Source organism: Aquarana catesbeiana, linkage group LG10 (assembly GCF_042186555.1).
Source record: "Aquarana catesbeiana isolate 2022-GZ linkage group LG10, ASM4218655v1, whole genome shotgun sequence".
In the NCBI taxonomy this organism is placed as follows: domain Eukaryota; kingdom Metazoa; phylum Chordata; class Amphibia; order Anura; family Ranidae; genus Aquarana; species Aquarana catesbeiana.
The window spans coordinates 262803899-262830930 of record NC_133333.1 but is presented as its reverse complement, the minus strand read 5'-3'; the positions used below and the strand labels follow the sequence as shown (position 1 = coordinate 262830930).

Below are 27032 nucleotides of genomic sequence, written 5' to 3'. Positions count from 1 at the left end.
ATATATAGTACTGTGCAAAAGTCTTAGGCAGGTGTGATGCTGGAAATGAAGAAGTCTTTCAGAAATTGAAGTGTTAATCATTTATTTTTTCAATGAAGGAAATGGAAAGCAAATGAAGTGAAATCCAAATCCAATCAATTTTTGGGGTGCCCGCCTTTTTCTAGGCAGACTTGCACACAGTTGGTGAAGGAACTGAGCAGGTAGGTTGTTCTGCCTCCAATCCTTCACCCCAGACAGACTCCATGATGGGGAGATCAGGGCTCTGTGAGGGCCGATCACTTCCAGGACTCCTACTTCTTTACACTGACATTGGTTGGATGTTTGGGGGTTGTCCTGCTGCAGAATAAATTTGGGACCAATCACACGCCTCCCTGATGCTATTGCATGATGGAGAAGTATTTCTCAGGATTGAGGACGCCATTGATCCTGAGCAAATCGCCAACTCCATTGGCAGAAACGCAGCCCCAGACTTGGAAGGAACCTCCACCATGCTTCACAGTTGTCTGCAGACACTCATTATTGTATCGCTCTCCAGCCCTTCCCCCAACAAACTGCCTCCTGCTACAGCCAAATATTTCACATTGTGAGTCCTCAGTCCAGAGCACCGGCCACCATTTTCTGGTACTTTGTCATCTATTTTCAGCTCAAACAAAACGTCCCAATTTTTGGTCAAATAGAAGATTTCGGTAAATTGACACCAAATATCTCGCTGCTCAGATTGCGTCACCCAGGAAACCGCGAAAAATTGCAGAATAAGTTCCCCTGGAGTGAAATTATTCATCGACCTCCATCCGGCGTGTGACCCAACGTGCGTTGTACAATCGTCTTCATACATAGGCGCGCCTGACGCTCGTGTTTATGTACGTGCATATTACACCTGCACCCTGCTGAACCCGATCGAACACAAACCGGGCTCCTTAGTGGGTGGGGTCTGATAACGCTGAGGCTCCTTAGTGGGCGGGGTCTGATAACGCTGAGGCTCCTTAGTGGGCGGGGTCTGATAACTCTGAGGCTCCTTAGTGGGCGGGGTCTGATAACTCTGAGGCTCCTTAGTGGGCGGGGTCTGATAACTCTGAGGCTCCTTAGTGGGCGGGGTCTGATAACTCTGAGGCTCCTTAGTGGGCGGGGTCTGATAACTCTGAGGCTCCTTAGTGGGCGGGATCTGATAACTCTGAGGCTCCTTAGTGGGCGGGGTCTGATAACTCTGAGGCTCCTTAGTGGGCGGGGTCTGATAACTCTGAGGCTCCTTAGTGGGCGGGGTCTGATAACTCTGAGGCTCCTTAGTGGGCGGGGTCTGATAACTCTGAGGCTCCTTAGTGGGCGGGGTCTGATAACTCTGAGGCTCCTTAGTGGGCGGGGTCTGAAAACTTTGAGGCTCCTTAGTGGGCGGAGTCTGATAACGCTGGTCCAGCACCTTCCCAGTGGTGAAGAAGTAATCATGGCAGCTCTAAAGTGTTATTTTCACACGATAACCGGAAAAAAAATGTAATCTCTTCACTGGTACAGAGGCCGGGGGTTGGGGGGTTCCGTTTACATGGCGGCAGTGAAAGAGTTAAAACAGTATTACACCCAAAGCAAACATTAGATTGCGGATTACCAATCATTAGATGTGGCGGCTGCATTCATTTTCTTCTTTAGGCTTTCTTATTTCTAGTTTCACCTGGTGATCTGGCCTGTAAGTCTGTTGTTTTTCAAAAGCTCAAGCTCACCAGAAGAATGTATCAATTGGAGGGAGGAGACAAACCATTTAACACCGACAGGGGTGCTTAAAATGATCAGCTTTTTATTATATTATGTAAAATCTTTCTGCCAAAAGAAAGAAAACTGTTTCTGTAACGGATTATAAAGTTTGGCTTCCAAACGAATGCAGCCGCCACATCGAACGATCGATAAGGTGTGATAGGTGACATTTCTGGTTACAGATTTCAGAAAACTGTAAAGCTCAACTCCGCCCAGAATCTTTTATTTCCTGACATGAATGGAGCTGCAATGACGACTTTCCTCCTATGGAACTTTAAAGGCAGCGCAGTCAGTATGATGACTGGACAGTTTATAGTAAAAAATATTTTACATTCTATGTGAGAGAATGGCTGAAAAAAACGTACAAAGTAGCCGCCCCCCAATGTGACCCGGACCGGACTCCGGACATAAAACGGACTGTCTTATGTCTTCACTGAAGTCCCTCTGGCTGGGTAACCCAACGCGTTTCAAATGCTTAATCTTTTTCTTCCTCAAAAGGGAGGGGCAAGCCGCCATATCCACTTTACACATCCCCCGCATCCACCATGGGATAGAAGAAACCGATATCCCAGCTATAGTCTGTCAAGGAGAAGGCCGCCGCTGCCTCGAGATCCCGCCACCTCGAGATCCCACCACATCCCATCTCGAGATCCCGCCACCCCGAGATCCCACCACATCCCATCTCGAGATCCCGCTGCCTCACATACCACCACCGCGAGATCCCACCACATCCCATCTCGAGATCCCGCCACCTCGAGATCCCACCACATCCCATCTCGAGATCCCGCTGCCTCACATCCCACCACCGTGAGATCCCACCACATCCCATCTCGAGATCCCGCCACCTCGAGATCCCACCACATCCCATCTCGAGATCCCGCTGCCTCACATCCCACCACCGTGAGATCCCACCACATCCCATCTCGAGATCCCGCCACCCCGAGATCCCACCACATCCCATCTCGAGATCCCGCTGCCTCACATCCCACCACCGCGAGATCCCACCACATCCCATCTCGAGATCCCGCCACCTCGAGATCCCACCACATCCCATCTCGAGATCCCGCTGCCTCACATTCCACCACCGCGAGATCCCACCACATCTCATCTCGAGATCCCGCCACCTCGAGATCCCGCTGCCTCACATCCTGCCACCGTGAGATCCCGCCACCTCCCCGCCTCCAGATCCTGCCACCTCGAGATCCCACCACCTCCCATCCCCATACCGCAAGATCCCACCAGCTCGAGATCCCACCACCTCCCATCCCCATACCTCCAGATCCCACCACCTCCAGATCCCGCCACCTCCCATCCCCATACCGCAAGATCCCACCACCTCGAGAACCCACCACCTCCCATCCCCATACCGCAAGATCCCACCACCTCCAGATCCCGCCACCTCCCATCCCCATACCGCAAGATCCCACCACCTCGAGAACCCACCACCTCCCATCCCCATACCGCAAGATCCCACCACCTCCAGATCCCACCACCTCAAGATCCTGCCACCTCCCATCCCGCCACGTTCCCACCTTGAGATCCCGCCACCTCCAGATCCCGTCACCTCCCATCCTGCCACCGTGAGATCCCGCCACCTCCCCGCCTCCAGATCCCGCCACCTCGAGATCCCGTCACCTCCCATCCTGCCACCGCGAGATCCCGCCACCTCCCCACCTCCAGATCCCACCACCTCCCATCCCGCCACCTCGAGATCCTGCCACCTCCCATCCCACCTTCCCACCTTGAGATCCTGCCACCTCCAGATCCCATCACCTCCCATCCCGCCACCACAAGATCCCACCACATCCCATCTCGAGATCCCGCTGCCTCACATCCCACCACCGCGAGATCCCACCACATCCCATCTCGAGATCCCGCCACCTCGAGATCCCACCACATCCCATCTCGAGATCCCGCTGCCTAATATCCCACCACCGCGAGATCCCACCACATCCCATCTCGAGATCCCGCCACATCCCATCTCGAGATCCCGCTGCCTCACATCCCACCACCGCGAGATCCCACCACATCCCTACTCGAGATCCCGCCACCTCGAGATCTCGCTGCCTCACATCCTGCCACCGTGAGATCCCGCCACCTCCCCGCCTCCAGATCCTGCCACCTCGAGATCCCACCACCTCCCATCCCCATACCGCAAGATCCCACCAGCTCGAGATCCCACCACCTCCCATCCCCATACCTCCAGATCCCACCACCTCCAGATCCCGCCACCTCCCATCCCCATACCTCCAGATCCCACCACCTCCAGATCCCACCACCTCAAGATCCTGCCACCTTCCCACCTTGAGATCCCGCCACCTCCAGATCCCGTCACCTCCCATCCCGCCACCACAAGATCCCACCACCTCCCATCTCGAGATCCCGCCACCTCGAGATCCCGCCGCCTCCCATCTCGCCACCTCAAGATCCCACCACCTCCCATCCCGCCGCCTCAAGATCCCGCCACCTCCCAGTCCGCCACCTCTAGATCCCGTCACCTCCAATCCTGCCACCTCGAGATCCCGCCACCTCCCATCCCAACGCCTCGAGATCCCGCCACCTCGAGATCCCACCACATCCCATCGAGATCCCGCCACCTCACATCCCACCACCTCAAGATCCCACCACCTCCCAATCCCGCCACCTCCCATCCCGCCGCCTCCAGATCCCGCCACCTCACATCCCGCCACCTCAAGATCCCACCACCTCCCATCCTGCCGCCTCCAGATCCCGCCACCTCCCATCCCACTGCCTCCCGTCTCGAGATCCCGCCACCTCGAGATCCCGCTGCCTCACATCCCGCCACCTTGAGATCAAACCGCCTCCCATCTCGCCACCTCCCATCCCGCCACCTCGAGAGCCCACCACCTCCCATCCCGCCGCCTCCAGATCCCGCCACCTCCCTGCTTCCAGATCCCACCACCTCCCATCCCGCCACCTCCCATCCGGCCGCCTCGATATCCCGCCACCTCGAGATCCCGCCACATCCCATCTCGAGATCCCACTGCCTCACATCCCGCCACCTCGAGATCCCACCACATCCCATCTCGAGATCCCGCTGCCTCACATCCCGCCACCGCGTGATCCCGCCTCCAGATCCTGCCACCTCGAGATCCTGCCACCTCCCATCCCCATACCGCAAGATCCCACCACCTCGAGATCCCACCGCCTCCCATCCTGCCACCGTGAGATCCCGCCTCCAGATCCTGCCACCTCGAGATCCTGCCACCTCCCATCCCCATACCGCAAGATCCCACCACCTCGAGATCCTGCCACCTCCCATCCTGCCACCGCGAGATCCCGCCACCGTGAAATCCCACCACTTCCCCACCTCCAGATCCCGCCACCTCCCATCCCACCACTGTGAGATCCCGCCACCTCCCATCCTGCCACCGCGAGATCCCGCCACCTCCGTTTTCCGTCACCTCCCATCCTGCCACCGCGAGATCCCGCCACCTCCGTTTTCAGTCACCGCGAGATCCCGCCACCTCCCCACCTCCAGATCCCGCCACCTCGCGATCCTGCCACCTCCCATCCCACCACCGTGAGATCCCGCCACCTCCCATCCTGCCACCTCCCATCCCGCCACCTTCCCACTTTGAGATCCCGCCACCTCCAGATCCCGTTACCTCCCATCCCACCACCGTGAGATCCCGCCACCTCCCCACCTCCAGATCCCGCCACCTCCAGATCCTGCCACCTTCCCACCTTGAGATCCTGCCACCTCCAGACCCCGTCACCTCCCATCCCGCCACCTCCTGCCTCCAGACCCCTCCACCTCCCATCTTGCCACCGCGAGATCCCGCTACCTTTCATCCTGCCACCTCCCATCCCGCCACCACCCATATCGCCACCTCAAGATCCTGTCACCTCCAATCCTGCCACCTCGAGATCCCGCCACCTCCCATCCCACCGCCTCGGGATCCCGCCACCTCGAGATCCCGCCGCCTCCCATCTCGCCACCTCAAGATCCCACCACCTCCCATCCCGCCACCTCGAGATCCCGCCACCTCCCAGTCCGCCACCTCTAGATCCCGTCACCTCCAATCCTGCCACCTCGAGATCCCGCCACCTCCCATCCAAATGCCTCGAGATCCCGCCACCTCGAGATCCCACCACATCCCATCGAGATCCCGCCACCTCACATCCCGCCACCTCAAGATCCCACCACCTCCCAATCCCGCCACCTCCTATCCCGCCGCCTCGAGATCCCGCCACCTCCCCGCCTCCAGATCCCGCCACCTCCCATCCCACTGCCTCGAGATCCCGCCACATCCCCTTCGAGATCCCGCCACCTCACATCCCGCCACCTCAAGATCCCGCCACCTCCCATCCCACCACCTCCCATCTCGAGGTCCCGCCACCTCGAGATCCCGCTGCCTCACATCCCGCCACCTTGAGATCCCACCGCCTCCCATCTCGCCACCTCCCATCCCGCCACCTCCCATTCCGCAGCCTCGAGAGCCCACCACCTCGAGATCCCGCCACATCCCATCTCGAGATCCCGCTGCCTCACGTCCCGCCACCTCGAGATCCCACCACATCCCATCTCTAGATCCCGCTGCCTCACATCCCGCCACCGCGTGATCCCACCGCCTCCCATCCTGCCACCGTGAGATCCCGCCTCCTGATCCTGCCACCTCCCATCCCCATACCGCAAGATCCCACCACCTCGAGATCCTGCCACCTCCCATCCTGCCACCGCGAGATCCCGCCACTGTGAAATCCCACCACTTCCCCACCTCCAGATCCCGCCACCTCCCATCCCACCACTGTGAGATCCCGCCAGCTCCCATCCTGCCACCGCGAGATCCCGCCACCTCCGTTTTCCGTCACCTCCCATCCTGCCACCGCGAGATCCCGCCACCTCCGTTTTCGGTCACCGCGAGATCCCGCCACCTCCCCACCTCCAGATCCCGCCACCTCCAGATCCCGCCACCTCCAGATCCTGCCACCTCCCATCCCGCCACCTTGAGATCCCGCCACCTCCAGATCCCGTCACCTCCCATCCTGCCATCGCGAGATCCCGCCACCTCGCGATCCTGCCACCTCCCATCCTGCCATCGTGAGATCCCGCCACCTCCAGATCCCGTTACCTCCCATCCCACCACCGTGAGATCCCGCCACCTCCCCACCTCCAGATCCCACCACCTCGAGATCCTGCCACCTCCCATCCCGCCACCTTCCCACCTTGAGATCCTGCCACCTCCAGATCCCATCACCTCCCATCCCGCCACCTCCCGCCTCCAGACCCCTCCACCTCCCATCTCGCCACCGCGAGATCCCGCTACTTTTCATCCTGCCACCTCCCACCATCCCACCACCACCCATATCGCCACCTCAAGAGCTATGAGTAAGCGCTCTATGGGAGCGTGAAACGCGTTAGCGGTTATGCTGCATTATCCCAACAAAGCCATGTACGGATTTTAATTATGTTATTACTTTTTCAATAAAGAGGATTTTATTTTTCACTTTTCCAATCCGGAGTGCGGCTGTCCAGATTTTTCCATCACACACATACCTCAAGATCCTGTCACCTCCAATCCTGCCACCTCGAGATCTCGCCACCTCCCATCCCACCGCCTGGGGATCCCACCACCTTGAGATCCCACCACATCCCATTGAGATCCCGCCACCTCACATCCCGCCACCTCAAGATCCCACCACCTCCCAGTCCCGCCACCTCCCCGCCTCCAGATCCCGCCACCTCGAGATCCCGCCACCTCCAGTAGTCTCCAAACTGTGGCCGTTTGCTTGCCTTTATCTGGCCCTTGGGGCATGATTTCATCCACTGACAACAAAAAGGGCACTATTCATAGTTACATTGAAAAAACCTATGTGTGTGATTATATGTCAGTATTACATTATATATCCCTGTATATTGCGGTCATTCAGGTGATTATCTAATAGTTTCTTGAAGCTATCAATGCTCCCCGCTGAGACCACCGCCTGTGGAAGGGAATTCCACATCCTTGCCGCTCTTACAGTAAAGAACCCTCTACGTAGTTTAAGGTTAAACCTCTTTTCTTCTAATTTTAATGAGTGGCCACGAGTCTTATTAAACTCTCTTCTGTGAAAAAGTTTTCTCCCTATTGTGGGGTCCCCAGTCCGGTATTTATATATTGTGGGGTCACCAGTCCGGTATTTATATATTGTGGGGTCACCAGTCCGGTATTTATACAATGAAATCATATCCCCTCTCAAGCGTCTCTTCTCCAGAGAGAATAAGTTCAGAGCTCACAACCTTTCCTCATAACTAAGATCCTCCAGACCCTTTATTAGCTTTGTTGCCCTTCTTTGTAGTCGCTCCATTTCCAGTACATCCTTCCTGAGGACTGGTGCCCAGAACTGGACAGCATACTCCAGGTGCGGCCAGACCAGAGTCTTGTAGAGCGGGAGAATTATCGTTTTATCTCTGGAGTTGATCCCTTTTAATGCCAATATTCTGTTTGCTTTATTAGCAGCAGCTTGGCATTGCATGTCATTGCTGAGTCTATCATCTACTAGGACCCCCAGGTCCTTTTCCATCCTAGATCCCCCCAGAGGTTCTCCCCCCAGTCTATAGATTGTATTCAGATTTTTACCACCCAAATGCATTATTTTACATTTTTCTACATTGAACCTCATTTTCCATGTAGTCGCCCCTCCCCCATTCATTTGTTCATATCTTTTTGCAAGATTTCCACATCCTGCGGAGAAGTTATTGCCCTTCTTAGCTTAGTATTGTCCACAAATACAGAGATTGAACTGTTTATCCCATCCTCCAGGTCGTTTATGAACAAATTAAATAGGATTGGTCCCAGCACAGAACCCTGGGGGACCCCACTACCCACCCCTGACCATTCTGAGTACTCCCCATTTATCACCACCCTCTGAACTCGCCCTTGTAGCCAGTTTTCAATCCATGTACTCACCCTATGGTCCATGCCAACGCACCTTATTTTGTACAGTAAACGTTTATGGGGAACTGTGTCAAATGCTTTTGTAGAATCCAGATACACCACGTCTACGGGCCTTCCTTTATCTAGATGGCAACTCACCTCCTCATAGAAGGTTAATAGATTGGTTTGGCAAGAACGATTCTTCATGAATCCATGCTGATTACTGCTAATGATATCATTCTTATTACTAAAATCTTGTATATAGTTCCTTATCATCCCCTCCAAGAGTTTACATACTATTGATGTTAGGCTAACTGGTCTGTAATTCCCAGGGATGTTTTTTGGGCCCTTTTTAAATATTGGTGCTACATTGGCTTTTCTCCAATCAGCTGGTACCATTCCAGTCAATAGACTGTCAGTAAAAATTAGGAACAACGGTCTGGCAATCACCTGACTGAGTTCCCTAAGTACCCTCGGGTGCAAGCCATCTGGTCCCGGTGATTTATTAATGTTAAGTTTCTCAAGTCTATTTCTAATTCTGTCCTCTGATAACCATGGAGGTGCTTCCTGTGTTGTGTCATGAGGATAAACACTGCAGTTTTGGTTACTGAAGCCCCCCGATTCACTCGTGAAGACTGAGGAGAAGAATAAATTCAATACCTTCGCCATCTCCCCATCCTTTGTAACCAGATGTCCTTCCTCATTCTTTATGGGGCCAATATGGTCTGTCCTCCCTTTTTTAGTCCTCATGCACACGGACGTTTTTACAGCTGCTTTTTTGAGCTTTTTTTGCAGCTTAAAAAGGCCTGTCTATGTTAGTCTATGGCTTCATGCCCACCTAGGCATTTTTGAGCTGCAAGTGGCATAGGCGTTTTTAAGCTGTAAAAAAACCCCAAGACCAGTGGGTTCTGAGAGACGTTTTTCAGCTGTAAAAACGCTCAAACGCTGAAAAACGCTCAAAAACGTCATTCACCAACGTTTTTTAACGTTTTTGATCCATTGAAAAAAAAAAAAAAAAAAAAAAAAAAAAAAAAAATTTGAAAAAAAAAACCAAAACGCTAAAAAACGCTAATGCGGAAAAACGCTCAAAAACACTCAAAAACGCTAAAAAACACTATTGCAAAAACGCTGAAAAAAGCTGAAAAATGTTTAAAAAAAATCACTGCAAAGATACTGGCGTTTTCATAACGTTATTTTAACAGCCTGTGTGTATGAGGGCTTACTGTTTACAAACTTAACCAGTTCAGATCCGCGCTATAGCCAAATGAGTGCTACAGCGCGGATCTACACTGCCAGGACTACGTCCATTGACGTCGCCCCCTTTCCTCGCTCCCAGCGCACTCTTGTGAACGCGCATCGGGGAAAATCTGTATTGGCCATGTCCCTTGGACACAGCCAATCACAGATCGCTGTAAATGGCCAATCGCAGTGGCCGTTTACAGAGCAATCGCCGTGGCCAATGAGAGATGATCTCAAATGTAAACATATAACTCTCACATAACTCTCTCACCTCACACAGAGACAGCGTGTGAGGAGAGAGCTTCTGTGAACAATTGTGAGTGAATTTTTCAGTAGAAAAAACAAAGTGTGTCCAAACAGTGCCCACAGTGACAATTAGCTTCTATAGCTAGTGCCATCTGTGCCCACTTGTGCCATCAGTGCATCATCTGTGCGATCAGTGCACATCAGTGCCATCAATCAGTGCACATCAGTGCCGCCTCATCAGTGCACATCAGTGCCATCAATCAGTGCACATCAGTGCCATCAATCAGTGCACATCAGTGCCATCAATCAGTGCACATCAGTGCCATCAATCAGTGCACATCAGTGCCATCAATCAGTGCACATCAGTGCCATCAATCAGTGCACATCAGTGCCATCAATCAGTGTACATCAGTGCCATCAATCAGTGCACATCAGTGCCATCAATCAGTGCACATCAATCAGTGCACATCAGTGCCATCAATCAGTGCACATCAGTGCCATCAATCAGTGCACATCAGTGCCATCAATCAGTGCACATCAATCAGTGCACATCAATGCCATCAATCAGTGCACATCAGTGCCATCAATCAGTGCACATCAGTGCCATCAATCAGTGCACATCAGTGCCATCAATCAGTGCACATCAGTGCCATCAATCAGTGCACATCAGTGCCATCAATCAGTGCACATCAGTGCCATCAATCAGTGCACATCAGTGCCATCAATCAGTGCACATCAGTGCAGGCTTAGCACACACCTGTGCAATCTCATCACCACCAGCAACCATGTCCAAAAAAAGCTTTTCCGCCGAGGAGGCGTACCAAATTCTTTCCACGGCCGATGAGAGCAACGGGGAGCACTCTTTTTCAGACTCCCTTTCAAATTCGGATTCTGAGTCTGACGTAAATTATGAGCCAGTCCTCAGTAGTGGAACACTGACAGACTCAGAGGAAGAAGATATTCGGCCCGCCAAACGAAGGCGTTCTGGTGAGGAGGCAGTGGCAACCAGCAGCACCACAGTACCTCAGCAAGAAAGGCCAAGTACCAGTGGGGTGTCACCCCAACCCCAAGGGGTTAGGTCCCATGCCAGCCTTCCCTATGCCCTTCAGAACCCCTTGTGGCTTCCTCTTAATTCAGGAGATGCTAACGTTCCCCCTTTCACTGCCCAGCCAGGAGTCCAGGTGGACACAGAGAATTTTACCCCAATTCATTTTTTTAAATTTTTATGGAGGACATGTTGGCGTCAATTGTGGCCCAGTGCAACCTGTATGCACAGCAATTTATTTTGCAAAATCCAACATCATACTATGCCCGTCCCTATGAGTGGAGAGACCTAACAGTGGAGGAGTTCAAGGTTTTTTTGGGCCTCGCATTTATTATGAGACTCAGAAAAAAAAATCAATTGCATTCCTATTGGTCAACCCACCCCATCCACCACATGCCGCTCCTCTCTGCGGTAATGCCCAGAACCAGGTATCTGATGATAATGAGGTTCCCACATTTCAGTGACAATACCCAGTGCCCTCCCCGAAATGACCCAAATTATGACAGGCTTTACAAAATTCGGCCAATACTAAATTATTTTTCTGAAGTATTCCCCCAGCTGTTCACCCCGGACCAACACATATGTGTGGACGAGTCCCTTGTTAAATTTAGCAGCAGGCTTAAAATTAAGCAATGTATCCCCAGGAAAAGGGCCCGCTATGGGGTGAAGGTATACAAATTATGTGACCGAGCCACAGGGTACACATATGCCTTCATAGTGTACGAAGGGAAGGACACCCAGCTGCAGCCCCCTAATTGCCCGGACTACTTGGGATCCAGTGGGAAAGTTGTTTGGGACCTCATATACCCCCTACTGGAGAAAGGCTACCACCTGTATGTAGACAACTTCTACACATCTCTGCCCCTGTACCACAACCTTCATCGGAAGAAGACGCCAGCATGTGGTACCGTAAAAAAGAACCAGAAGGGCTTTCCTCAAAGTCTTGTCAATAAGAAGTTGAGAAAAGGAGAAACGGCAAGTCTGCGAAACAAGGAGATTCTGGCAGTGAAGTGGAGGGACAGAAAGGATGTCTACATGTTGTCCTCCATCCACAATAACACCTATGTGGAAATCCCCAGAAGGAATGGCCCCATCCAGAAACCAACATGCATCCATGAATACAATTTGTTTATGGGGGGAGTCGACTTCAACGACCAAATGCTCGAACCATGCCTGGCCACAAGACGGACATACCATTGGTATAAAAAAGTAGCAATTAATTTTTTTTCAATTGGCCATATTCAATTCCTATATCATTTACCGCAACTCCACCCAAAACCCCCAACCCTTCCTTGGCTACCAGGAGGAAATTTACACTGCCCTTATATTCCCGAACGGCCCACCAGAAAACATCTGATCAGATGTTCTTAGTCGACTCTCCGAACGCCACTTTCCCGATAAAATCCCTCCCAAACCAACAGGCCAACGACGTCAAAAAAGATGTAAGGTGTGTACCAGAGCAGGAGTCAGAAGAGACATACCTTATTATTGTGCATAATGTCCTTCCCAACCAGGCCTCTGCATAGGTCAATGTTTTCGCCGTTACCATACTTCAGTAAATTATTAGTGAAGTATGGTAAACGTAATCCTCAGTTCCTGCCCTTACACACCTTATGGCACTGCCTGCTCTGTAACTGACCCTGGCTTGTTATTTGACCATGCTTCTGCCTACCGATTCTGTACATACCTCTGCCTAATCTGGAACTGACCCTGGATTGTTATTTGACCACGCTTCTGCCTACCGATTCTGTACATACCACTGCCTGCTCTGTAACTGACCCTGGATTGTTATTTGACCACGCTTCTGCCTACCGATTCTGTACATACCTCTGCCTAATCTGGAACTGACCCTGGATTGTTATTTGACCACGCTTCTGCCTACCGATTCTGTACATACCACTGCCTGCTCTGTAACTGACCCTGGATTGTTATTTGACCACGCTTCTGCCTACCGATTCTGTACATACCACTGCCTGCTCTGTAACTGACCCTGGACTGTTATTTGACCACGCTTCTGCCTACCGATTCTGTACATACCTCTGCCTAATCTGGAACTGACCCTGGACTGTTTAACCATGTTTCTGCCTCTTGGACTGATCTTGTACCATTAAACTGGACTAGTGGGATTCAACACAGGGGTCTCACATGTGAGGGGCTCCAGAATAGTTTTTCTAGATGAAGAAAACAATTTTCTTTGTTTTCTCATTCCTAGATTAGGGTCTGGAGACTCAGAGGCTTCAAAGAGATTTGGGTGGGAGAAGACTCTACCCCTGTCCCTATTCTGCCCTGAACGAGGCCCTACTTCTGCCTGTAGGACTTACTGCTGTCATGCCTCCGTCTGTCGCACTGACTACAGCACATGGACCATGTTCCTGCCTACTAGAAGAACCAATATTTTTGGCACTGCTGACAATATCTCTGCCTGCACTAACCCTGGACTGTATATGGACAGTATCCCTGCTGCTGCCTGAAAAATTGTGTTCGCTGTTGCTGACCAATTTCCTGCATGCTGCCTGGACCAGTGCTATCCTCCTGTGGACAACTGTGCTACTAAAACCACAGGTAATCTTTTGTTTACCCTTTGCTCAGCATAATGTATTTTGGGGTGTAATTCTTGGTATGTGTATGCTATGTGTTCCTTGCATGTTGGATCTCTGTATGTGGCCAGGCTGTGTAAAGGTCTCACACATGTGGTATTGCCATACTCAGAAGAAGTGGCAGAATGTATTTTGGGGTGTCATTTTTGCTATGTAAATGCTATGTGTTGGAAATATCTTATAAACGGACAACTTTGTGTAAAAAAAAAAAAAAAAAAAAAAATATGCGTTTTCAACACATAGCATTTACATAGGCAAAGTATTTACTCCACCATGCCACTGCTAGCCCAATACTCCCCTAGAGGCACATGGAATAAATATGGGGCACTTCAAATATAAATAAGTGTAACCAAAAAACTGTGTATAGCACAATAGTGGTGGAACCCTCCTACTGTGTTTAGTGCTGCACGTAACAAATAACACACATTAAATGAATAATTGTGACATTCACGTGAAACACTCTGTGAAATCACTGCATTCCATGCTGTGACATCTCAAAACATTAAATGACAGTCCATATGAATCAGATCCATCCAAGAGGAACTGCTTGTGATCACATCCAGTGTAAATCAGCTGCATACATTTAAGTGTCTTGGTGTGTCTTCCACCTCACCCCTGTGCTCAGTGAATCACACCCTCCAGAAATGCACTCACCGAGTTACAATGCCAGCACTTTCATGCAAGGCAAAAAACGCAAGTTTTACCACACTCAGGTGTAAAAAATGGCAAGATACGTGTCCAGGAGGATAGTTGTTATATGGATCCACATGTAAGAAAATAAAATGCTCCAATAGTGTAAACCAGCAAAACTATTTATTAAAACCACTGCAACCTTCAACTGATGCACTCACATTGTACAAAAGATAAAACAGCAGAAATCATTTGTGGATCACATCAATCTTCAAGCAATCTTCAAACAGGTGTAACTCAAATAATAAACAACTGGTGGTCACGGCGGACCCGAGGTGTGCTTTCTCTGGGCTGCAGTATCACTGCAATCTCACCCTCCCTTCAGCTCTCCTCTGCTCCTCCGTCCACTAAAACTTCCTGATTCCTGTGTAGTTCAACTGCGCTGTGTGTCACGTCTCACAGCCACGCCCCCCGACATGTTTCGTCATAGGTAGACTTAATCATGGGATTGGCTGTGCAGGCTGTCATTCACCCCTTATATTTGCTTCTAATTGACGCCCATTCGGCCGCGCATTGCGCATGAGCACACCTCGCGTCCCCGTTCCGCTGATTATGTATGGGATATCTCATTTAAAACACTCATAAAACAAAATCGTTGAAAATCTTTTGGACATTACACATAAATCACACTTAATTGATAAATATGCATATCATTCCTAATGGTTGTTTCAAACCTTGGATCAATTATGATGAGTTGGATAGAGGGATCCTGCACGGGCTCCCCCGCTGGACAAGAGTAGTAACTGCATACCCTATCCCATCCAACCTTATCAAATGCTGGATGGTGATCAAAAGGCAAACGGCCCCCTAGTGTCCAGTGTCCATATTGCAGATTTTTCAGCATGCGTGAAAGTATTCATGGTGGGAACCTCTCTCAATCAAATGTATCCGTCTTTACAGATCTCTTTTTTTTTTTTTTTTGCCTTGCATGAAAGTGCTGGCATTGTAACTCGGTGAGTGCATTTCTGGAGGGTGTGATTCACTGAGCACAGGGGTGAGGTGGAAGACACACGAAGACACTTAAATGTATGCAGCTGATTTACACTGGATGTGATCACAAGCAGTTCCTCTTGGATGGATCTGATTCATATGGACTGTCATTTAATGTTTTGAGATGTCACAGCATGGAATGCAGTGATTTCACAGAGTGTTTCACGTGAATGTCACAATTATTCATTTAATGTGTGTTATTTGTTACGTGCAGCACAAAACACAGTAGGAGGGTTCCACCACTATTGTGCTATATACATTTTTTTGGTTACACTTATTTATATTTGAAGCGCCCCATATTTATTCCATGTGCCTCTAGGGGAGTATTGGGCTAGCAGTGGCATGGTGGAGTAAATACTTTGCCTGTATACTTTATAATTTAAAGGGGCAGCTGTTCCTATTTTCGCTTGTTTTTATCGACTCTCACGTTTTCATTACATTTTATACACACCATTTAACACTGGTCAACACTATTTGTGAGAGTAAGGAATTGGATGTTTTGGGTGTTCACCACCTAATATTGGTTCACACCACTATTTGAGTTTATTTAGAGGCATTGGCGCGGTGGGGGTGTCTGTTTGGTGGAAGGGCACTCTAGTGAGGATACCCAGTGTTTATTATAGCATTTACATAGCAAAAATAACACCCCAAAATACATTCTGCTACTCCTCCTGAGTATAACGATACCACGTGTGTGAGACTTTTACACAGCCTGAGCACATACAGAGGCCCAACATTGAAGTAGCACCTTAAGGCGTTCTTGGAGCATAAATTACACATTTCATTTCTCAACCACCTATTACACTTTTGAAGGCCCTGGAGAACGAGGACAATGGAAAGGCCCAGAAAATGACCCCATTTTGGAAAGCTAACACCCCAACGTATAATCTTTGAGGCATAATGAGTCTTTTGAATGGTTCATTTTTTTCCAGAAGTTTTGGAAAAATGTGGAAAAAAATTAAAACGCATTTTTTTTTTTTTATACAAAGTTGTCCGTTTACAAGATATTTCAATTTTTTTTCCACATTTTCCAAAAACTTCTGGAAAAAATGAACTGTTCAAAAGACTCATTATGCCTCATAGATTATACGTTGGGGTGTTAGCTTTCCAAAATGGGGTCATTTTCTGGGCGTTTCCATTGTCCTGGTTCTCCAGGGCCTTCAAAAGTGTAATAGGTAGTCAACAAGTTAGATGGGTAATTTATGCTCCTTGAACACCTGATGGTGTTCCCTGCATGTTGGGCCTCTCTATGTGGCCAGGCAGTGAAAAAGTCCGACACATGTGGCATCATAATACTCAGGAGTAGCAGAATGTATTTTGGGGTGTCATTTGTGGTATACACATGCCATGTGAGAGAAATAAGCTATTACAATTTTGTGAAAAAAATATAAAAATAAAATAAAATCTTAGCTTTGCAAAGAATTGTGGGAAAAAATGACAACTTCAAATAACTCACCATGCCTCTTACTAAATACGCTGGAATGTCTACTTTCCAAAAAGGGGTAATTTTGGGGGTATTTGTACTTTCCTGGCTTCTTAGGGTCTCAAGAAATGAGATAGGCATCAGTACATCAGATGTGATCATTTTTTATGATTTGCACCATAGCTTGTAGACTCTATAGTCTACTCTATTGCTGACCACATAATATCCACCAATTTGGGTTACTTTTACCAAACATATTTATTTATGAAGAAAAATTACTAATTTGCAAAATTTTATCACAGAAGCAAAGAAAAATGCATTATTTTTTCAAAATTTTTGGTCTTTTTTCATTTATAGCGCAAAAAATAAAAAACCCAGTGGTGATCAAATACCACCAAATGAAAGCTCTATTTGTAAGAAAAAAAAGGACAAAAAATAATTTGGGTACAGCGTTGCATGACTGAGTAATTGTCTTTCAAAGTGTGAGAGCGCTGAAAGCTGAAAATTGGTCGGGGCAGGAAGGGGGTTTAAGTGCTCAGTAAGCAAGTGGTTAAAGAATTTCTTGGGATTTTTTTGGCTCTCCTCCGCTATGTGTCTTTCATGTTCTATCTTAGCCGTCCTAATTGCACCCTTACATTTCTTGTTGCATTTTTCATAAAGTCTGAATGCTGATGATGATCCCTCAACCTTGTATTTTTTGAAGGCCTTCTCCTTTGCTTTTATATGCATTTTTACATTGGAGTTAAGCCATCCAGGACTTTTGTTCGCTCTTTTAAATTTATTACCCAATGGGATACATTGGCTAATACCCTTATTTAATATGCTCTTAAAGCAAACCCATCTCTCTTCCGTATTCTTTGTTCCTAATATTTTATCCCAATTTATGCCTTCTAGCAAGGTTCGTAGTTTAGGGAAGTTGGCTCTTTTGAAATTCAGTGTCTTTGTATTCCCTTTATGTTTCCTATTTGTGTGATTTATACTGAAACTAATTGACCTGTGATCGCTGTTACCTAAATTTCCACATCCGTGATCAGGTCTGTATTGTTGGTAATCAGTAGATCCAGTAATGCTTTATTTCTAGTTGGTGCGTCTACCATCTGACCCATAAAATTGTCCTGCAAGACATTAAGGAACCCAATCTATGTCTAGATAATTAAAATCCCCCATTATGATAACACTTCCCATCCTTGCTGCTAATCCAATTTGTGATAGGAGATCCATCTCCACTTCCTCCCTCAGGTTAGGGGGCCTATAGCATACTCCCAGTATTATTTTCCCCTTAGCTTCATCCCTTTGGAGCTCTACCCATAAAGATTCCACCTCCTCCCTAGCTCCCTCAGTGATGTCATCTCTCACATTCACTTGTACATTATTCTTGATATATAGGCATACCCCTCCCCCTTTTTTACCCTCACTATCCTTGCGATAAAGGGTATACCCTTGAATGTTTGCCAGCCAATCATGAGAGCTGTTGAACCAACAAAATCCAAATCCTCCTTGTACAACAGTATCTCTAGTTCAGCCATCTTGTCCGCCAGGCTCCTGGCATTGGTGAACATGCCACATAGTTTAGACCGGTCGCATATTGTCCTCGTATTGGGTGTTCCAAGATTGCAACTAGGACTTGTTATTATACTTACCTTGTGTTTTTGTGCTTTGGTCAACCTACCACTAATGCCCCCAATACTACCCTCTGGAATATGTTCCGCGCTGACTGACTATCTCTACCTCTGGACCCTCCCCCCCATCGTCTAGTTTAAAAACCCCTCTAACTAACTATTCCTTGCACTGACACCAATGATGGGGCAGAATTCCTTCCACTGATGCCAACGATGGGGCATTGTTCAATCCCACTGGACACAGGACATTTTCTACTCCCACTTGCCCTAATCTGCCCCCCCTAAAGTCTGAAGGACAGTAAACTGGCCCTTTGTTTAGAAAGTTTGGAGACCATCGTCTGGTTGGTAGGTGGCCACTGTGATGGCTCCAAGTACTTGGGATACATTATTTCTGGTTTGGGATTTGGGGAGCTCCAGCAGGACTGGTCAGGAGGCCACCATTTGGCCCCCCCGGAGCTCCCCCAAGGATCAGAGGGAGGAGAAGTCTCCTGAATTTTGGTTATCACTGAGCCAAGTATGGTGGAGCACCAAAGGTCAATCTGTTCTGCAGAAGTTGGTTGATGTGAAGATCACCCCACATACAGACCTCACATGTGGAGTCTGGATCTGATGCTGGAAATGTATAAAGTATTATAAAGCTGATCTTCTGTGTGGACTTCTCTGCCCTACATGAGGCTGGCTTCCCAAAGAAAGCAAGACTGCCATCTTGGAAAAGTTGGGCGGAGTTGGTCTTTAACACAGATATCTATGAGCAAGGAATGGGAAATGGGGAGGTTTGGAAGTCAACAAATCAAAGATTCCAATAAAGAGGTCTCCTACCTTCAGGGTCTTGTAGTAGATGGTACGGTTGATCTCCAGAGGGCATAGGTTCTGCTCCTTTGCTGAGCGCGCCCAGTTTATGTAGCGTAGCCAGTTTCCTTTGTGGGGGTCGGTGGCATCAACACACATCCAGCCCAGATTGGGGTAATACACCTAAAATACAGAAAAGTTCAGCTCCGACTGGAGCACACACTCCACGAACAGCTGAGTCATCAGGCTTTAATGGTAGGTAAGGACATTTAGGATGAAATTAGCGCACAGATGGCGGGTCACAGCTGCACAAGCAATTAAAATGGGTATTGAAAAGGCAATCCATATTACCGGACACACACACAAGCAATTTTCTAGCAAATTCAAACACTTCCCTTCTGCTTTTGATCCAAAAACATCAAATGGATTAAGGCGATCTACCAAGATCCCAGCCTGGGAAATACAAATCTAGAAAATGGGGCTGTCCTTGATCTGGCTGCCTGCAATTTTCAGTCAATGACAACCACTTTCCCTCCAGCCGGAATTGCAAATATGATGGAAGCCGAGCAATCTACCACCCAGAAGTTTGATTGTCCACCAGAATCTGCTGGATTGGGACATGGAGTCTGAGAAGGGAACAATCTCCATATAAACTGAGAAAACTATGGCTGGGTTTGATCTGCTCAGTTCCATGGAATAAAAAGTTCCATCATTGCACCAAAGTGCCTCGTCTATAGCCGGAGGTCTCTTTACTGGAATGTTTGGAGCCAGTCTAGTTTTCTTGCCGTCTATGACCCACTCAGGAGAGTCACCTCCATCGCTGGTCCCATCGCTGACAATTATCTGAGGAGGACTCCCGGCCTGCAGGGTTTTCCCATCACTATTGACAGATTCTCGCTCACTTCCTGTTTTGTCTCAGAGACAGGAAGTGAGGAGAAATTTCCCGAAGCAGACAAAATCCTGACAGACCTTCTAACATTCCCGACTCTAAAGTAAGAAATATAATCACCCATAAAACTACCCAATGGATTTCTAAATCCAATCTGTACAATTCCCTGCCACATATAGGAGTTCCCATTGTCCCACACTTACCAGAATCTATTAAGGGTGTGAGTGTCTTTCTTGTATCCAGTCCCCAATGCACTGTAAACTGCTGGGAACATTACATGTTTCAGGCACTGGGTGCTTTTCAAGTGTCCTTATAGTATAAGAGACAAAGAAGACCTCAGGAGGGTGTGATGTCCAATATGGGCCCTGGATGCAGAACAGTGGTGTCACCTTCTGGCTGTATAGTGTGGTAGGGGTGAGTGAACCACAAGGCTAGCTGAAGGGAAGTACACGTTTTGGTCAGACGTATATTATATCAGAAGTCTATTGACCCATTTTTGGCTCCGTCTGGTTGGAAGCACTCTTAAAAGAATGCCACCCACCTTACGCTCTCCAGCATATGAGCATGCTGGGTGAAAAAAAAAACAAAAAAAAAAAAAAAAAAAACCACACACCAAACACAGGGGGGGATTGGAGCTCTTTATAAGAAAATTTGCACAGCCGCTCGTCCAGTGAATCTACATGTACCATTGGTTACATTTATTTGCCTATTCCCTCTAGCTTTCTCTAGAATTATTATATTGTATGTTACAAAGACATATGTATTTCCTATGCACCTCAGCTCCATCTAGTGGCCGTAAGTATAAATTTTGCCACTGTCCATAAATGTATATTCATGCAGATGAGAAAATAGCTTAAAGAACAATAGTTTTTTGACGATTTTGCCGGTTTTTGAGTGTACTTGCATATGCTGGGTGAATGGCTTTGCACAATTTTCAATCAATAGACCCCTAAATGTCTCATGTACATCAGTTCCACACAAAAGATAACACATTTCCGCGCCTCACATTTCCTTCCATAGCCTATTGCATGCACCTCAATGGAAAATTCCTCCAGAAATCACGAGAAATAGCCTTTATTTGGGGAACCGTACAGAAGATCTCAGGGAGGAGGAACCTTCACACCAACCCTCCGGTATCCCGAACCCACCATCTTCAGCACTGAAATCCTGGTCCTTACTGGTCTCCATGTCCCGGTTTTAGAAACATTTTACAGATTTTCAGTTCTAAAAATCTGATGAGGAAATGGCATCACACCTCAGAACCAGGACTTGATGCTGAAGATTCTCCAGCAGTTTAGGATTCACACATCACATCATCTCCTTCATGATCTGCAGAGCCTGAAGAATGAGCAAGCAATGCAGCCAATGGGTGAAGGCAGCAGGATGGGGGGGGGGGAGGGACATTACCAGCAGACAGAGAACCTTATAGACTCAGATCTCCAGTGAGGCCACATCTGGAGCTCGGCCAGCAGTTCTGGAGACCTCATCTCCAGAGGAGCAATAAACTAGAAGAGAAAGAAGAGCAGCTAGATGGGACATACGGCTTCAACAGTCACACTCAGCAGTTGTAGACCCTCATAGGACAAGACCTCCTCCCCTTCCTGGCCTCCACACATTCACCTGAGTCCAAAGACATAGGACCTCCACATCCCACCAATGCTCCAATGTGCTCAGAACAAGGCTGACCACAGAAGAGAAGGGCCCCTGCCTAGATCTGCCATGAAGGCAAATATGGGGACAAGGCAGTCTGAGGGAGGGGCTTATGGTGCATGGAAGGAAGGAGAGGGAGGGGCTTATGGTGCATATATAGAAGAAGGAAGAGGAAGGAAGGAAAAAAGGAAGGAAGGAAGGAAGGAAGGAAGGAAGGAAGGAAGGAAGGAAGGAAGGAAGGAAGGAAGAAAGAAACAACGAACAGGGAATGAGTAATGAGGGAAGAAAGAAAGAGGGAGGGAAGGGGAAACGAGTAATAAGGGGGGGAAGAGTAAAGGGGCGGAGAGGAATAAGTAAGGTGTAAAGAGGGAGGGGGGGGGGGAGAGGGGAGGAAATAGTAAAGAGGTAAGAGGGAGGAGGAGGAAAGAGTAAAGAGGGAGTAAAGAATAAAGATGGAAAAAAAAAGTAAACGAGGGGGGATAGAGTAAAGGAGGAAAGAGCGATGAAAAAGTAAAGGGGGGGGGGAGAGTAAAGAAGGGGGAGGAAGGAAACAGGAAAAAAAACAAAAAAAGAGTAAAAGAGAAAAGAGGGAAGGCAGAAGAAGAAGGAAGGAAGCTGGAAAGCGGGAAGAAAGGAGGGGAAGAGGCTGGAAAGAGAGAAGAAAGGAGGGGAAGAGGCTGGAAAGCGGGAAGAAAGGAGGGGAAGAGGCTGGAAAGAGGGAAGAAAGGAGGGGAAGAGGCTGGAAAGAGGGAAGAAAGGAGGGGAAGAGGCTGGAAAGCGGGAAGAAAGGAGGGGAAGAGGCTGGAAAGCGGGAAGAAAGGAGGGGAAGAGGCTGGAAAGCGGGAAGAAAGGAGGGGAAGAGGCTGGAAAGCGGGAAGAAAGGAGGGGAAGAGGCTGGAAAGAGGGAAGAAAGGAGGGGAAGAGGCTGGAAAGAGAGAAGAAAGGAGGGGAAGAGGCTGGAAAGCGGGAAGAAAGGAGGGGAAGAGGCTGGAAAGAGAGAAGAAAGGAGGGGAAGAGGCTGGAAAGAGGGAAGAAAGGAGGGGAAGAGGCTGGAAAGCGGGAAGAAAGGAGGGGAAGAGGCTGGAAAGAGGGAAGAAAGGAGGGGAAGAGGCTGGAAAGAGAGAAGAAAGGAGGGGAAGAGGCTGGAAAGCGGGAAGAAAGGAGGGGAAGAGGCTGGAAAGAGAGAAGAAAGGAGGGGAAGAGGCTGGAAAGCGGGAAGAAAGGAGGGGAAGAGGCTGGAAAGAGGGAAGAAAGGAGGGGAAGAGGCTGGAAAGAGGGAAGAAAGGAGGGGAAGAGGCTGGAAAGAGGGAAGAAAGGAGGGGAAGAGGCTGGAAAGCGGGAAGAAAGGAGGGGAAGAGGCTGGAAAGAGAGAAGAAAGGAGGGGAAGAGGCTGGAAAGCGGGAAGAAAGGAGGGGAAGAGGCTGGAAAGCGGGAAGAAAGGAGGGGAAGATGCTGGAAAGAGAGAAGAAAGGAGGGGAAGAGGCTGGAAAGAGGGAAGAAAGGAGGGGAAGAGGCTGGAAAGAGGGAAGAAAGGAGGGGAAGAGGCTGGAAAGCGGGAAGAAAGGAGGGGAAGAGGCTGGAAAGAGGGAAGAAAGGAGGGGAAGAGGCTGGAAAGAGGGAAGAAAGGAGGGGAAGAGGCTGGAAAGCGGGAAGAAAGGAGGGGAAGAGGCTGGAAAGCGGGAAGAAAGGAGGGGAAGAGGCTGGAAAGAGGGAAGAAAGGAGGGGAAGAGGCTGGAAAGCGGGAAGAAAGGAGGGGAAGAGGCTGGAAAGCGGGAAGAAAGGAGGGGAAGAGGCTGGAAAGCGGGAAGAAAGGAGGGGAAGAGGCTGGAAAGAGAGAAGAAAGGAGGGGAAGAGGCTGGAAAGAGGGAAGAAAGGAGGGGAAGAGGCTGGAAAGCGGGAAGAAAGGAGGGGAAGAGGCTGGAAAGAGAGAAGAAAGGAGGGGAAGAGGCTGGAAAGAGAGAAGAAAGGAGGGGAAGAGGCTGGAAAGAGAGAAGAAAGGAGGGGAAGAGGCTGGAAAGCGGGAAGAAAGGAGGGGAAGAGGCTGGAAAGCGGGAAGAAAGGAGGGGAAGAGGCTGGAAAGAGGGAAGAAAGGAGGGGAAGAGGCTGGAAAGAGGGAAGAAAGGAGGGGAAGAGGCTGGAAAGCGGGAAGAAAGGAGGGGAAGAGGCTGGAAAGCGGGAAGAAAGGAGGGGAAGAGGCTGGAAAGAGGGAAGAAAGGAGGGGAAGAGGCTGGAAAGAGAGAAGAAAGGAGGGGAAGAGGCTGGAAAGCGGGAAGAAAGGAGGGGAAGAGGCTGGAAAGAGAGAAGAAAGGAGGGGAAGAGGCTGGAAAGCGGGAAGAAAGGAGGGGAAGAGGCTGGAAAGCGGGAAGAAAGGAGGGGAAGAGGCTGGAAAGAGAGAAGAAAGGAGGGGAAGAGGCTGGAAAGAGGGAAGAAAGGAGGGGAAGAGGCTGGAAAGAGGGAAGAAAGGAGGGGAAGAGGCTGGAAAGCGGGAAGAAAGGAGGGGAAGAGGCTGGAAAGAGGGAAGAAAGGAGGGGAAGAGGCTGGAAAGAGGGAAGAAAGGAGGGGAAGAGGCTGGAAAGCGGGAAGAAAGGAGGGGAAGAGGCTGGAAAGCGGGAAGAAAGGAGGGGAAGAGGCTGGAAAGAGGGAAGAAAGGAGGGGAAGAGGCTGGAAAGCGGGAAGAAAGGAGGGGAAGAGGCTGGAAAGCGGGAAGAAAGGAGGGGAAGAGGCTGGAAAGCGGGAAGAAAGGAGGGGAAGAGGCTGGAAAGAGAGAAGAAAGGAGGGGAAGAGGCTGGAAAGAGGGAAGAAAGGAGGGGAAGAGGCTGGAAAGAGGGAAGAAAGGAGGGGAAGAGGCTGGAAAGCGGGAAGAAAGGAGGGGAAGAGGCTGGAAAGAGGGAAGAAAGGAGGGGAAGAGGCTGGAAAGAGGGAAGAAAGGAGGGGAAGAGGCTGGAAAGAGAGAAGAAAGGAGGGGAAGAGGCTGGAAAGAGGGAAGAAGAGGAAGTAAAAGGGTCTGGAAAGAGGAAAGAAAGGAGGGGAAGAGGCTGGAAAGCGGGAAGAAAGGAGGGGAAGAGGCTGGAAAGAGGGAAGAAAGGAGGGGAAGAGGCTGGAAAGAGGGAAGAAAGGAGGGGAAGAGGCTGGAAAGAGAGAAGAAAGGAGGGGAAGAGGCTGGAAAGAGGGAAGAAGAGGAAGTAAAAGGGTCTGGAAAGAGGAAAGAAGAAGGAAAGAGGCTGGAAAGAGGGAAGAAGAGGAAGGAGGAAATGTAATGTCTTTGTTAGATAATAACATGTGCCCCACTGTATGTCCTTTATTATCTCTACCTTTATATCAGACCGTCTCCTGGCGCTCACGTGGCTCCTCGGCTCTCTCCTCCCCAATCTGTCTGACGTCATCGGGAGTTCTCGGCCCCTCCCACTGTATCTGTCAGATGGAGAGATGAGTGAGGCGAGGAGTCACGTGAGCGCCGGGAGACGCTCTGACATAAAAGGTAGAGATCGGACTTTTTTTTAATAAAGGACATAGAGTGGGGCACGTTATCATCTTACAGATTGGATTGTAGAAACGTGTGAAGTAGCTTTACAATCACTAATTTAGGTCAAATAGTGCTTGTGAGCCTCTCCAGGGCTCAATCTGATTGGTCTAGATTTCTACGCTCTTCCATATAGCAATCTCTCTTTCAGTGAAGAGCATCAAGGTGCATGATGAGTAAAAAAAAGCTCAAATAGTGCTTCTATAATTAGGACATTTAAAACATGTTCAGAATGGAGTACTCACATCCTCCTGGTGCTTCCAGCGCACCAAGCTAAATCAAGCAGTGATTAAAATTCCCTCAAAGGGTACAGATGCCTTCACCGTCCTCGCCCCTCCCCTACGCGTGTCGTCACAGTGTCACATGCCCCCCCCCGAGGAAGACACCTTGAGATGAGGATACACTCATGGGGGGGGAGGGGGGGGCACGCGTGAGGTGGTGTAGTGTTTTATTTGGAGAACTTAAAAATGGAGCAATTGGATCAAGGAGTTTTTCATGGAATGTGATTTATTGAAGGATTCATATCACGTGGGAAATAGATGAACTGCATGTTATTTTTTAGAACACGGTGATATTACTATTATATATATTTTTTGTTGTTGACACTCAGATTTGTGAGCACAGAATAATTCCATACGTCTGGATAGGTAGGTACAGCGCGGCACATTTATTGATTTGACCACACATGATATTTGTTTGCACCGGATTGGATGAATACAGTCATTTCATTCACCAGCGAAGTGAAAGTTCCTTTTATAAAGTGAAGATCCCCCCCCCCCATTGTTATCACTGAGAGTGAAAGAAAATCACCAGAGCAGGAATAGAGAAGAAATCTTCTAAAGGGGACATCACCACTGGTGACAACCAGGCATTTCCTATTGTGACTATGGGACAGGAAGTGAAGGGAAATCTCCCAAATGGGACACCTGCCAGGGGCAGGGCCGATCCCAGGTGTGGTGTATGGGGTGCAGTGTACCCGGGCGCCAGAGAGGTGGGGGCGCTGAAGCGCCAGAGTGTGTCCAGAGGCGGCTCCCTTCCGCAGGTCACTGCCGCTGCTGTATTTTTTGAGGCTCAAGCCCGTCCCCCCTCTCTCCTATCAGAGAAGGAAAGCAGCCGCGCAGTGACATCGCTGGGGGGGGGGGGCAGTCCGTGCCTGACGTGTTCTCCTCCTCTGTCTCTCCTCTCCACCCGGGCGGCTGCACACTGTCCTCTCCTCACTAGCTGCCGCCCGGGTGTTTTTATGTACACTAATGGAGGGGGGTCTGTACTAGTTGAGGGGGGCTTTGTCCTGGGGGGGGTCTATACTAATGGAGAGGGGGGGCAGTTTGTTCTGGGGGTCTGTACTAATGGAGGGGGGTTGTCCTGGGGGGGTCTTTACTAATGGAGGGGGGGGGTGTCCTGGGGGGGTCTTTACTAATGGAGGGGGGGTTGTACTAATGGAGCGGGGTGGGGGGTTGTCCTGGGGGGTCTTTAATGGAGTGTAATGGGGGGGTCTGTAATGGAGGGGATTTGTCCTGGGGGGGGTCTGTACTAATGAAGGGGGGGGGGTTTGTCCTGGGGGGTCTACACCCAGGAAAGTACACCCAGGACTCCAGAGGGAGAGGGCAGTGCTGAGGGAACACCATCAGAGAGAGAACCCCACTGCCCTGCGCCACCAGAGGGAAAGCCACACAACCTGGCGCTATCCCTGGCGGAGAAAGGAATGGAGTCATTG

At 49.4% G+C, this 27032-nt stretch overlaps 1 protein-coding gene across 1 annotated transcript in view; it reads right to left on the bottom strand.

The window, feature by feature from the left end:
• PRDM2 (PR/SET domain 2) overlaps positions 1–27032 on the bottom strand; it is a gene marked incomplete in the record, with an annotated part of 84192 nt that overhangs the window by 48627 nt on the left and 8533 nt on the right. Inside the window, 1 exon segment of the mRNA XM_073603736.1 lies at positions 19290–19442. Coding sequence (XP_073459837.1) covers positions 19290–19442 — 153 coding nt within the window.